The sequence below is a fragment of the Volvox carteri genome (assembly GCF_000143455.1).
Source record: "Volvox carteri f. nagariensis unplaced genomic scaffold VOLCAscaffold_64, whole genome shotgun sequence".
In the NCBI taxonomy this organism is placed as follows: Eukaryota; Viridiplantae; Chlorophyta; class Chlorophyceae; order Chlamydomonadales; family Volvocaceae; genus Volvox; species Volvox carteri.
Window position 1 is genome coordinate 29,109 of NW_003307607.1, and position 13,188 is coordinate 42,296.

Below are 13,188 nucleotides of genomic sequence, written 5' to 3' on the forward strand. Positions count from 1 at the left end.
CGAACTCCGGGGTGCGAGCCGCCTTGGCCCCCGGGATGGAGCAGCCGTTGGCCTCTGTCGATTGCGGGCGGGGGGGTTTGGTGCTGCTGGCGACATGCCAAGTGAGGTGCGTGCGTGTGCGTGTGTGTGTCTGTGTGTGTGCGTGTGTGTGTCTGTGTGTGTGCGTGTGTGTGTGCGTGTGCGTGTGTGTGTCTGTGTGTGTGTGTGTGTGTGCGTGTGTGTGTGCGTGTGCGGCTTCTTACATGAATGGAGGACATACATCAATCCGAGAACCACAGTCAGGTCCAGTAACTACCAACCGTCCAACCCGCCGCAACCGCCCCAACCTCCAACTGCCATACATAAACTCACTCGCCGCCGCAGTCCAACTGGTGCCTCCGGCCTTGGAAATGTGGAAGTATTCCAGCGCTGCTCGATCCACAACAGAATCCACATGGATGTAGTACAACTGTGTACGGCAGACACGGCGGCGCGGGGTGCTAGCCCGCTCACTCACTGAAGCCCCGGAGGTCACGCGGGTAGCAACGTAACTTACGTTTGCTGGTAGGTGCGCTTTGGTGATGCTCGGGAAGGAAGGTGTGATGGCCAGGTGAAGAAGGACGGGACACGTTAAGAGAGAGTACGGCTTCGGTTGTACGGTTGTACACAATAGCTTTTTTGATAACCAACCAGCTTCCCTGGTTTGGTATCTAGGTAGCTCTGCGGCTGAGGAACCTAGCCAAAGCGTGTTCCCTGTCTAGACAATGCCCAGCCAGGTGGTCGCAAATTAAGGAAAAAAGGAACGCATATCAAGAATGGAGTAGCTGCCACACTGAGGGGTATTGGTATTTTTGGTTTCGGGGCCGTTGTTGGGGGGCTTCCTTGGGCTGGCGTTTTGGGCTGGCGATTCTGATCGCACAGACGCGACACATGAGCCTAGGGGGACGTGGCCACGTCGTGATTCTGTTTTATCGTTGCCGTACAAACACAAGCTCGTGCCTATGATCTTCACAAACCCTAGAGGACCACCCACCATCGTGAAGGCCTTCGCCAGGCCAGTTGCCACGTCATCCGAGACAGGCAGCTCCTTCTGCAGGCCGGTTGCCCAGCCCAGCAGCAGCTGCGCCAGCAGTACTCGCCGTACTAACGGCAAACCGCTGGCATAGGCACTGGACGAGTGAGATGAGGCAGTGTGGCGATGCACCACATGCAGACCGCTACTGCTTTCCCCAGGACTGCTACTGCTACTGTTATCATTGTTACTGCTACTGCTACTGCTACTGTTGCTGGTATTCGTACTAATGCCCCGTGTGTTATTGTTGTACGACGTGACTCGCCGCCGCCACCCGCCTGTCCCGGCGCCAAGGGAGGGTTTGCAGCGCCGTATTACAGCTTCCCCGCTCCGAAACCCGACGCACGGAAGGTGCTGCACCGAACCCTCTCCCGTCTCTGAGTCTCTAGTATAGTTACAGGCGCTGCGTCCAGGCGTAGTGATGATCGCGTTGCGGCCACTGTGATGTGCATCGCTCACCGCAGTACTGGCACTAGTCTGTGGTGCAACGAGCAGCTGCCGCCGGTGCTGACGCCTTCGATGTCGCCGCACTGCATGCAGCTTTTGCTGCTGCTGCTGCTGCTGTGGCTCCTCCTGCTGCTGCTGCTGGTAATGATGATGCTGATGGAGCGGCGGGAGCTGCTTTGACGGCGACTCCTCACCAAGGCCTCCTGAGGAGGCGCCCGGGGAGGAGTTGGATCTGCTTTTCCCACAGTCACCCATCGACGAGCCCTGTTGCCGTGCTGCCGTGCCCTGTCCCAGAACGGCTTCCGCCATCTCCATCTCCGTCGTCCTAGCCGATGTCCTCCTCCTTCCCCCATGCGTCCGAGATGCCGCCAGGTTCGCCGCCACCATCGCCGCATGGTGGTCCACCGCTCGTTGTGTGGCTAGTCTCTGCTGGCGCTGTCTTCGTTGGTGGTCCTGCAGGAAGGCGGTGGCGGCTGCGGTCCAGTTGACCAGGGCTTGCCGGCTGGTGGGGCCGCGGGGGTAGGTGCGCAGGACGGAGGACAGGAAGGACAGGGTGTTGCCCTGGAGCAGCTCGGGGGCGGGGGCGGGGCAGGAGGGCGATGTCGCGTCGCTGCTGCCGCCAGCGCTGCTCTTGCAGCTATCGGGTGCTTGAGACAGACTTTCGGCCACGTTGAGGATTTGAAGAAGGTGTAACAAGAGCTGCTGCTCATCATACGGCTCGTCATGGATGCCATCGGGCACGTCCTGATCAAGTGCAGAAATTGTGTCGTCGGTGCTGCTCCAGCTGACAAATATTTTGAGGAGGGCTGATTGTAGAGTAGACGCCAGTGCCTCCGTGTTATCTTGACCTTGGCCGGATGCTGAATCAATTTTATCGCCGTTAAGTGTGAGTAATCGCCGCCAGCTGATCGTGTCAGCATGATAGGCGTAGGATATGGATGTAAGCGCCAGCAGGGTTGCGAAGAGAGCCGCTGGGAAGGAGGTCTGCATGACGACTCGTCTACGCTATCTGCGTCTGTGAGTGCGCCAAACTAGAGTGCGTACTTGTGTTGCATAATAATAGATTAGTGACAATTCCCGGCACTGACATTCTAGTTAATCTCGGCGCCAAGGACAAAGAATGGCGAGCTGCAAGTGCGGGCGGTTGCGCACAAGAAGCCCAAAGACCTGTGTTGTTGCCATCTTTCTTATCCTGTACTTCATATGTGCGTCAGCAGGTGTGTAAATGGATCGGGAATACACCCCAATTCAAATCTTCGAGGAAAGCCGCAAGGCATTGTTGCCTTTGGATTGGTAATTTGCACTGATCTATCACACTGTATTTGATTATGGTGTCGCTTAGCAGCTCGCGAGGGTTCTGTATCGTTTCATATATGTTACATGTTGTACTGACCGTTGGCCAGCAACATATTATGGGTCCTGACAGTGATAATCCGTACCTTGATTAGCTATAGTTTTCCATAAACCTTTAAGGTAGCACATGTGGAACAAGTTGGCAATGCCAATACTGTCAAAAAATACACACATAACATGTGCGGCTGCGCAACTGCTGCCATCTGAGCAACTGCTGCCTGTCACCGGTATTGTGTGATACCGTGCAATGACCTGCATGCCTTGTGCTGTTTTCAGAGGAATTAATTTAAAGAGTTCTTCCTGCTACACGCATAACGCAGATAGGAATGTCAGTATTAAGCTTCGTATAAATGAACCGGAAAGCGCCGGCAGGGCGCGAAGCAGCAAGCACAACAACGATTGAATTGGATGAGTCCCAAATGAAATTCCCTGGCGCATCTTTATCACCAGAAGGGATTCCATCTGCCACAGTTGCAGAGCTCGTGTATCTCCTGCGGCCGCAATGCGCCACAACGCAGTCTCTTGACATTATCCTCAGATAGGCTACTAATCCAAATACATACTATATAATCTGGCGTATTTATTAAATGTGCCAGCACCCGGGCTTTTGAGGACCTTCGGCTGGATAGGCTAGGCTAAGAGCTGGATAGGCTAGGCTAGGCTATAGCCTCTTAGCTAAGAGCGTTAGGTGGCACCTCCGGGCCAACATGGTAAAAATTAAATGCAATAAAAAGCTTCGTAAAGCACTCTTATTTTCCTTTACTCATATGCCTCACCCTGCGGTTGTTTCCAGTAAAGCCTAGCGCCCGCCTAACTCGCCACCTGACGAGCTGATCTGTGTTCACGCAGTTCACAGGATAAATTGAAGAATCATACAGTGAGATCTGATTGAGCTAACATTAATAGGAGGCAAATTGAGCACGCGGCATTGTCACCTTGCCCATTGCGACATGTGCGAAAAAGTACACACGCTAGCCATGGAGCAACGAGCCGAATGTTTGAATGGTATCTTTGCAAGGTACTTCAAATCTATCTGTGGATGTCGCGCAAAGCGGTCAACCGATCAGCAGCTGCCGCCCGGGAATGTTGCTGCTCCGCCATGCTTGGCCTTGGAGCAAATGTCTCCAAGCACGACACAGGCACACGACGCAACGTAGTGACCTTTAGCATACATTCCAATGGCTGGTTGCAGAACACATTGCGGGTGCGAGGCGAAGTGCACTCTCTCGTACGGCTAACAACTTGCAAAGTTGCAAGTTGCAAATCGCAAGTCGCAAGTCGCAAGTCGCAACTCTCAATGAATTCATGAAATCTCGCCCATATTCAAACTTGGATACAGCGAAGCGAATACATACGTGAATCAGTTTTCCGTGCCTGTAGGGCGGATCTTACAATGAGAGAAGTATTGAGCCGATATTACTACATAAACTGACAGCCGTTCATGGAGATTTCATGGTTATCATGGCAATCTTGCTGAGCTCGGTGCCAACAACCTAAGTGCGCTCCAGCACACCAGGCACACTCTCCGCGGGGTATTCGGCAGCTGGTCCCTACGCCCACAAACTTGTACAAAAAATAAATAGCTACTTTGTTGGTTACACAGGTTATTGGGGAGCTTGGGCTGGACCACATGTTTCGCATGTTAAGGCCTTCGCCAATTGATGTGAAGGCTCCGTAGCGTGCTGACGCTGGTAATGCCGACTGTCGCCGCTGGCGGCTGGCGGCTGGCGGCTGGTGCGCGAGGCCCTTCTGTCCTCTCCTGATACTACGCCCCTATCTTACTGTATTACAACTCCGCCCGCGTTCCTAGCTTCCGTGTGCCCATCCACTGTTGGCGCCACCCACGACCGCACGCCGAGCAGCCCGCCTAACATGTCACTTTATTTGCCGCCAAACATTGTTCGTCGTCGTGTAATCCCTTTTTCTTCTGAACGTTTCATGAGGCTGTATAGGGTACATCAAGCTGTCTGCCGTAATATATCTTGCAGCACTTTGGTTGCTACCGGTACTGTTGCCTACATATTGTCGTATGTCGTGTGGGCACTTTTGTGAAACCCCGGGATGTCAAGTGCGCATCGTTCATCTTGGATTAGTTCCAAATATTGTGATGTAAAGCTTTCCATGTTAGGTTTTCTCGTTAGCTGTTAAGTCGTTAACTTGACTCGTGGACACGCGTTTGGATTAGAGATAATGAACGACATTTTCGGGAGCCAGCTAGGCTCTGGATAACTATTTAAGTTGTTGTTGTTGATGGGGTGTTACACTGTGGGCGGCTCGCCCCGATAAAGGACGAGCACCGGGGGCCCTGACCGGGCCGAAACACAGCGCAGGGATGGGCGCGCGGCTCTATGTCCGTCTGTTCCTCCGCGCGCGCCTCATTCCCTCACTCACGCCAACCGGGACACTCTCCCAGCCCCTGGCTAGGCAACACAGCGGCGCAGAAGACTGCGAACCGATCTATGCAAGAACCGCACGAAAGGCGCCACTTCGCCTGGCCTGCCTATTCACGCGCTCTCGTCCCTCTTGACCGCCAAAACCAGAACAAAAAGAAAACACCACCGGGGGCAGGGGCTCTACTCGGGGGCCTCCTCTACACACTCAAAAACCAGGGCCCCACGCAGCCAGCAAGGCAAGGGATACACGGAGGACCCCGGGCCTGAGACGACACACCACAAAAGCCAAGACGCGGATGCACAGAGAAGACCAACACAAAGCGAGTACTCGCACACTGGTCCTCGAAGGCCAGCTGTTCAACTACCACGAGCAACGAACAACGAACACTTCCCGAGGGTGGCCACCACTACCTCGCCGGTCCACTCACAAACGAGGCGAAACTGGTCCGCACGTCAGTCTCCTCCTGGGGGTTGCGGGCTCTCGGATGCAGCCCAGCGCGAGACACAGCAAAAACACCTATGTTGTTGTTTAGATTGTTATGTCATCGTATTGCATCTTGTAGGTTGTTAGCAGGCTTAAGTCGCTCAGCCATCAGTGTAACTATCTTGACATCCCAACCAGAACCGGAGTCCATTCCCTTTCAGTTGGTATCGATTTAGGCGATCCTGCACCCTCCATCGCAGCAAGTCCCCGCCGTCGTCTTAGCACGGCATATCGCGCCGCGCTGCACGCGATGAGCTGCATAAGACATTAAGATGATAGCTGTTGGCTTCATCAGCCCGTTGTACGACTCGACAAAGTCATGCGAAGTCAAGGCGTTTGGACTGCCTACGAAGTCCGTACGGCGTTCCGCAAGGGCACGACTGAGCTGCTTGCCCCTCGTCGACATCACAAATCGGAATACTGTAACAACTGGATATGAAGGAACTCTGAAGAATGCTGTAGGCGTCGCAACTTTACGTTAATATCTGGAACTTCAGTTGGAAACGGGAATTGTCATTGGAATTACAACTTTGTTGCAAAGACAAATTCAAGCTTAACGACTGTGTAATATTTAAGTGACGTTGGCCGTCGCTGCCCGGTGGGCCTCCGGGTAGCCCAGCCTTTACCAAAATGGCTCATGACGACAAAGCTGGAGGGTCTGATCAGCAAGCTCAGCAGGAGCAAAGGCCAAAGCCAGCCGACGGGCAGGATGGACGTGGGGATGGCCGGCCTTTAAAGCGCTATCGGCGCGAGGAGCTGGACAAAGAAGAGGAAAACTTGCTCATATCCGAAGATGGCGACGACGACAAGTAAGAGCCGCCCTGCGGGTGTTGACCTAATAGATTGCTTCTTCTCCGGGTTTCGCGCGGCGGTAGTTGACCCAACAAGGCGAGGGGATCAGGAGCTTGAATTTCGCATTTGTTTGGAGGGGCAGCGACAGAAAGCCTTTCCATTCCTGCGCCTTCCAAGGCTCCGCTCCGCTCCGCGCGCTATCTGTTCCGAGCCGACTCGGCCTTCAAAACTCACTATCGTCCCCTTCGTCCCTATTTCCCATCCTTCCCATTCCCCACTCTTATAACACCCACCCCTTAATTTGATCCTCTCCTCCGTCGCCTACCTAGCGCCCCGCAAACCCCAACCATCCAGCCCCAGCCACATATTCTCCTCGGCTTTCCCCCCTTCCCCCTGCCCGTCAGCCACCTCATCACTACGCGGAACCCCCCCCCCGCTGAAACCCTAAGCCCCTCAGCAGCAGCAGCAGCAGCAGCTGCTTACCGCATCTGTATCATGATCTCCTCCCGTTTCCTCAAGTCGGCAGTTGACACTTTGGTATATTGATCATCATCATTATCGCATGTTTTGCTACACACACACACACGTGACTTTTTCCGCTTTTCCCTCTCCCTTGTCATGGCGCCTCAGTGCCGAGGAGTACGTGCCTCTCCGCAAGCGGCGTGAGCAGGAGGAGTCAAGGCTGGTCAAGTTGCTGAGGGTGGGGTTGGCTGGGGGCGTGGGGCCTTGAGGGTGGGGTTTTGGGGTGTGTGTGTGTGTTTGTGTGTGTGTCTCAAGAAGTGGGGCCTTAGAATGTGGGAGGGGGGGAATTGCATACACACACACGCGTCCGTGGGGGAAATAATTGCCGACATTCATAGCTCCAACCGCCGGAGGTGAAAAAAGTGGGATTGGGGTTGGAGGTCGGGACAATGACTGGGCGGTGGGTTGCGGCGCGGGGAGAGGGTCAGTTTGGGGCGTGGGTGCGATTTAGCTAGAGGTGTGAGTGTGAGAGTGTGTGTGTGTGTTGGGGAAGGGAAGGGAAGGGAAATCTAGGTGGGGTTGGGCTGGGGAAAAGCCCGCGGGACTCAACAGTCGAGACTCCTCTCCCCATCCACTCACACATGCACACATACAGGCATATACAGACATATAAACAGCCACACACACACACGCGCATTTCCCCATCTCTTTCCCCCTCCCCACCCGTACATTCATCCATTCATTCATTAATTCGCCAGTGGTTCGTCTTACCCCCCACCCCCCCACCCGCACTCTCAACAGGGTGGCCGCGAGGGCAGCGCTGAGCGGTCCGGCTCCGAGCCCCCCTCGGGTGACCGACCCAAGGAGAGTCTGCTGGTCATCACGGCCAGGTGGGCGACTGGGGGAGCGGGGGAGGGGAATTGTAGGGGAGGGAAAGAGGGGGGTTACGGGGGGGATGAAAAGGAAGGGATGAGTAAAGAAGGGGGGGAAAGGGGACACCTCGTCTCTCCAACCCCCTCGCACACACACACACACACACACGCACGCACGCACGCACGCGCGCTTGGCTTGGCTTGGGGTTCTGGCAGCTCAGTGCTTCTGATGTGCCGGTGGTTGCTGCCGCGTGGCTGCGTGTTTTTCACCTTACCTCCCCCCGCACACGCACACACACATACACACATACACACACTCACCCCGGTGTGGGGAGCGCGCTTCCTCCGTTCTTCACAACAATTATCCTCCTCATCATCATCATTTTCTCCTTAACGATCATTATCGTCATCGTCATCACCATCATCTCCCCCCTGTCCCTGACGTCCTCAGAACCCGAAAGGACGCGGGTGCCCCCAACGAGGCTCAGGCGCTGCTGGAGGAGGAGGCCGACATCATGAGACACGCGCTGCAGAAGCAGGCGCTCAAGGCCGTCAAGGAGCTGGCCACGGTGCGTGTGTGTATGTATGTATGTATGTATGCGGGGAGGATGCGCGTGGGTGTGTATGTGTGTGGTGGGAGGAAGGCGGCAGGGGTTAGCGGGGCCCCCTGGTTTTCCCCTCCCCCTTTTATATTTTTATCATATATTTCCCCGCTTCCCCTCTCCCTTTCCCTCTTCCCACCCTTTCCCCCTCACTTCCCCCCTCTCTTCCCCCCGCCCCCCGGGCCCCAGGGTGTGACGTACAGCAGGTCCATGGAGACCGGGTGGAAGCCGCCGCTGAGGTACCGCAGACTGCCACAGGTGTGCGTGTGTATGTATGTGTGTGTATGTCTCGAGATTACGGCAAGAGGGGGAAATATTGAGGGCGGGTTTGGGCGGGATGGGGTGAGGTTATGTGGGTGGCCCCCTCTCCCCCCTACCCTACCAACGCGCTCTGAACGCCACGTAACGCTCACACGAGCCCCACGAGCCCACCTACTGCTGTTGACTTCCCGCTTCTCTCCCCCCCTTCCAGCCCACCGCTTTCCCTCTTTCCTTTCCCAACCCCCCTCCCTCGGACATTGGCCACCGGCAGTTCACTTCCCCCCCACTTCCCCGTCGCACACGGTTCTCTCCCCCCCCCCGGCCTCCCCCCTTCGACCCACCACACCACAACCCACTCTCCCCCCCTCCCCCTCCCCCGCTGCTGCCGCATGAGGGTTCGCTTCGCGCTCCTTACCCCGCAGAAAGCTTCCCGCATGTATGCAGACGTACATACGTATATGGCATACACACACATCCTCCCCTCCCAACCCCATACACACACACATCCTCAGGAGCTTCAGCAGCAGCTGCGTGACGCACTGCGTATCGTTTGTGACGGGAAAAACATCCCGCCGCCTATACCCAGTTTTGCTGGTGAGGAGGGGGCCCGGGGGGGGGGGTGTACCTGAGAACGCGAGCGGGCGGACGTGTGTATGTGTGCGTTTGGGGGGAGGAGGGGTTTAGGGATTGGAGAACCTTTCATGGGGAGAGTGTGGTAAGTGTTTTGAACCGGTATGTATGTAGGTATGTAGGTATGTGTGCAGGGGCGCAGGCAGTGTATGGTAATGCAGCAATGTGTTTTAATTCTTCCGGTAGGGATGGTCGGATCGTGTGAGGTACGACGAATCATGGGCGAGTGAAGCAGATACCAGAGATAGAAGGATTTAGTCCAGAAAAGGAAGATAAATGTTGTATCGGGAATATTTACTACTGATCAGTGATGACTTGTCAGTCTCTACTCAAGTCCCGCCGGCGACGTGGCCACAGCCGGGTTGCGAAATGAGCTTCTATCCCGCAGTCCAAAGTCTGAAGTCCGAAGGAGGCAGAAGGCGAAAGCCTGGGTCGTGTGCGTGGAAATATTCTTATCTTATCGAGGTACACCCCGAGTAATAAGCCGCTTATGTCTGAGCCAGCGCTGGTGGAGATCTGACTGTGCATGTGGGTTTGGGTTTGGGGTACGAGGTTCGAGGTACGAGGTACGAAATCATTGTACATCAACTCAAAAGCCATGAGCAAATTTCACCGTAGCTGCGCCGATGTCTTCCGATAGGCACATCTAAAAACACACACACACGCATACACGTCCCCTCTCCCCCCTTCCTCCTCCGTATATCAGCCGCAGCACTCCTTTCCTTGGCAGCAGCTTCACTCGCTCGTGGTTCGTCTTTCCCCCTCCCCCCTTTCTCTCCCCCCCCTTCCGTACAGACATGAAGCTGCCCCCCGCGGTTCTCCGTGTACTGGCCGGCAAGGGCATCAAGAAGCCCACGCAGATTCAGATGCAGGGCTTGCCGGTGGCGCTTAGCGGCCGGGACATGATCGGAATAGCAAGCACAGGATCGGGTGGGGGTGGGGGAGTGGAAGGGTGGGGAAGGGTGGGGAAGGGTGGGGAAGGGTGGGGAAAAGGATGGGACGAGGGGGAATTGTGTAATAGGGATGAAACAACGCAACGTAAAGGAGCTGGGAGGGAAGGGGGCCTGGTGGTGGGGGAGGGGGTGAGGGGAAAGAGGTAACGAGCGGGGGTGGTGGTGGTGATTGGGGCCGCCGGGAGGGGGGGGGAGAGAGCTCCGCCACTCTTCCTCCCTCTCTCTCCCCTTCCTCCCTCTCTCTCCCCTTCCTCCCTCTCTCTCCCCTTCCCTCTCTCTCCCCTTCCTCCCTCTCTCTCCCCTTCCCTCTCTCTCCCCTTCCTCCCTCTCTCTCCCCTTCCCTCTCTCCCCCCTTCCCTTAAGTATACAACCCTCTTAAGTTTACAAAAGATTTACAAGCTCCGTACGAATGCGGATGGGGGGGAGGTCCGTTAAGGCCTCCGAGGGGGACATCGAGTGTTGTTTTTGAAGTCACAACTTCGCTGCGACTGACGAGTGAACTAGTCCTGGCAGGCGGTTTGATCCTCTTGAGCCGTCCGGGATTTTCCGTCCTCATTCCGCGACCCAACCACGAACTCCCGCAGAAAGAAGAGGGGTCAGAAATTGCCCCACCGATCCGGCGTGCGGATCTACGCCCATCGACTGGATCTCAACTTCACATCTCAAGAGCTATTAGCCATTATCTCACGCTCCCAACCGAGCAATGCTGGGGGTTTGCATGCCAACCCAGGAAATTCTTCTGGTTTTCCCCCCGTACCCCTTTTACACTCGTCTATTCCCCGTCCCTCCCGTATCGCTCGTGTTTTCCCCTCCCCCCCTCCACCTTCCTCGGCCCCCCCCCGGTCCGCGGGGACCCTGCAGGCAAGACGCTGGTGTTCGCGCTGCCGATGGTCCTTATAGCTCTGCAGGTGCCGTACTTGGGGGTGGTACGAAAGGGAGCACACGTGCGGCGGGGGGGGCCCGAGTGCGCCGGAGGGGTGGGTGGGAATGTGGAAAGAGGAGGGGGGCAGTTGCGCCAGTTGCATCCCGATACCCTCCGCCCCTAACACACACAACCCCCCCGTCAAACACATTTACACGCATACATCCACCACACATGCAACCCTGAACTTCTTCTTCTCTTGCAATAATTCTCTTGCACTCCAGCCATTGTTCCATGCCGCACTTTTGCCGGTGGGAGGATGCACGGAATTACGGTGTTCGTTGGCTGTTCGTTGGTTGTTCGTTGGGGTTCGTTGGGGTTCGTTGGCCAACAGGAGGAGATGCGCATGCCGCTGGGTCAGAACGAGGGGCCCATCGGTATGGTGATTTGCCCATCGCGGGAGCTGGCCACGCAGACGTACGAGATCGCGGACATGTACTGCAAGGTACGACAGCACTCATCCCCCCGGGTCGGGGTCCCGGCTCGTGTAGTCCTGCTACTGCTGCACGGTGGCGTGTCTGTGCGTGTGTATGTATGTGTGTATGTATGTGTGTGTATGCGCGTGCGTGTGTGTGCATAGGGAGCGCGTGGGGATTGCAGAGGGAAATGCGGGGAAGGGATGGGGAAAAGGGGAGGACGTGGCAGTGGGTGTTTTGGATGCTGCTGCCGACCGTCACCTCCTTGCCTGTCATGTCCTGTTTACCCTTTGTTCCCTTCCCCCTTGTTTCAAACACACATACACACACACGCGTGCGCGCGCACACACCCCGGGGGATGGGACATCTCCCCCCTGCCTCCCTCCCACCTTTCCCGGGCCCCCCCCGCAGCAGCTTCTTGCCCTGGCAGCAGCTTCAATCGTGTGTGGTTCGTCTCCCCCCCCCCCGCAGGCCCTGGGCGCCGACCGGTACCCCGAGATCCGTGCCATGTTGTGTATTGGCGGCATTGACGCCAAGCCAATGTACGAGACCATTCGCCGCGGAGTGCATGCGGTGGTGGCGACACCGGGACGACTGAAGGTAAGCGGTCTCGGGGGGTTTGGGGGTTTCCCCAGGGGGCGGGGAGAGTATGTGTGTGTATGCGTGTATGCGTGTATGCGTGCGTCCCCCCGCGCCCCTCACCACCAACCCCGATATCATGGCTACGTCCGTATACATCCGTACCCACCGCATAGCCAGTTGGTTGTCATTTATAACTTGCCCACGTGTTCTAACCCACCCCCGGCCCCCGCTCCCGCTTCCCCTCCGTCCCCCTCCCCGCCTTTGCCCTACCCCCCAAACCCTCCACTAGGACCTGCTGCACAAGCGACGCATGAATTTGGACGTGTGCCGCTTCCTGTGCCTGGACGAGGCGGACAGGATGGTTGATCAGGTGGGGGGGGACATGGAGGGGGGCATGGAAGGTGTGTTTTTTCTTTGAGGAGGAGCTGGGGTGTGGATAGGAGACACGGTGTGTTTCGTGCACGTGCATGATGCCAAACTGGATATATGTATGCATAACACACGTTTCATATATATATATGTTTATATGTTTCGTTTTTCTTAAATTTATTTAATACTTCATGTTTACTACTTTATATACTTAGGTCAATATTGGTGGGGTGGGTAAATGTGGTCCGGGAAGATCGAAAAAGGAGCCATATTTCTGTGTGCCTGTCTACCGGCTTTTCTTATATACAATCGTCTGTGCTTCGTCGTACCCCTTCCCCTTCCCCCTTCCCCTTTTCGTCAGTTCAACGTCAGGTACCCTCTTGCCCTGGCAGCAGCTTCACTCGTTCGTGGTTCGTCTTTCCCCTTCCCCCTTCCCGCCCATCCCCGTTCCGCTTACTTGTCTGCTCCAGGTGGGGTTCGAAGACGACGTTCGCGACATCCTGTCGTTCTTCCGGGGCCAGCGGCAGACGCTCATGTTCTCGGCCACCATGCCCGCCAAGATCAAGGCCTTTGCGGAGAGTGCCCTGGTGGACCCGGTG

At 56.2% G+C, this 13,188-nt stretch overlaps 2 protein-coding genes across 2 annotated transcripts in view; one reads left to right on the plus strand and one right to left on the minus strand.

Annotated features, from left to right (window-relative positions):
• Window positions 1-2,488, minus strand: part of VOLCADRAFT_107359 (uncharacterized protein) — a gene marked incomplete at its 5' end in the record, with an annotated part of 22,612 nt that extends 20,124 nt beyond the window's left edge. The window contains 3 exons of the mRNA XM_002956690.1: window positions 352-448; window positions 1,013-1,122; window positions 1,693-2,488. Coding sequence (XP_002956736.1) covers window positions 352-448; window positions 1,013-1,122; window positions 1,693-2,488 — 1,003 coding nt within the window. The remainder of the gene's footprint in view (window positions 1-351; window positions 449-1,012; window positions 1,123-1,692) is intronic.
• Window positions 2,489-6,151: 3,663 nt separating this feature from the next.
• VOLCADRAFT_77220 (uncharacterized protein) overlaps window positions 6,152-13,188 on the plus strand; it is an 11,182-nt gene continuing 4,145 nt past the window's right edge. The window contains exons 1-12 of the mRNA XM_002956666.1: window positions 6,152-6,537; window positions 7,151-7,220; window positions 7,784-7,872; window positions 8,306-8,423; window positions 8,646-8,714; window positions 9,230-9,311; window positions 10,143-10,277; window positions 11,162-11,208; window positions 11,557-11,667; window positions 12,110-12,238; window positions 12,510-12,590; window positions 13,060-13,185. Coding sequence (XP_002956712.1) covers window positions 6,359-6,537; window positions 7,151-7,220; window positions 7,784-7,872; window positions 8,306-8,423; window positions 8,646-8,714; window positions 9,230-9,311; window positions 10,143-10,277; window positions 11,162-11,208; window positions 11,557-11,667; window positions 12,110-12,238; window positions 12,510-12,590; window positions 13,060-13,185 — 1,236 coding nt within the window. The 5' untranslated portion in view covers window positions 6,152-6,358. The remainder of the gene's footprint in view (window positions 6,538-7,150; window positions 7,221-7,783; window positions 7,873-8,305; window positions 8,424-8,645; window positions 8,715-9,229; window positions 9,312-10,142; window positions 10,278-11,161; window positions 11,209-11,556; window positions 11,668-12,109; window positions 12,239-12,509; window positions 12,591-13,059; window positions 13,186-13,188) is intronic.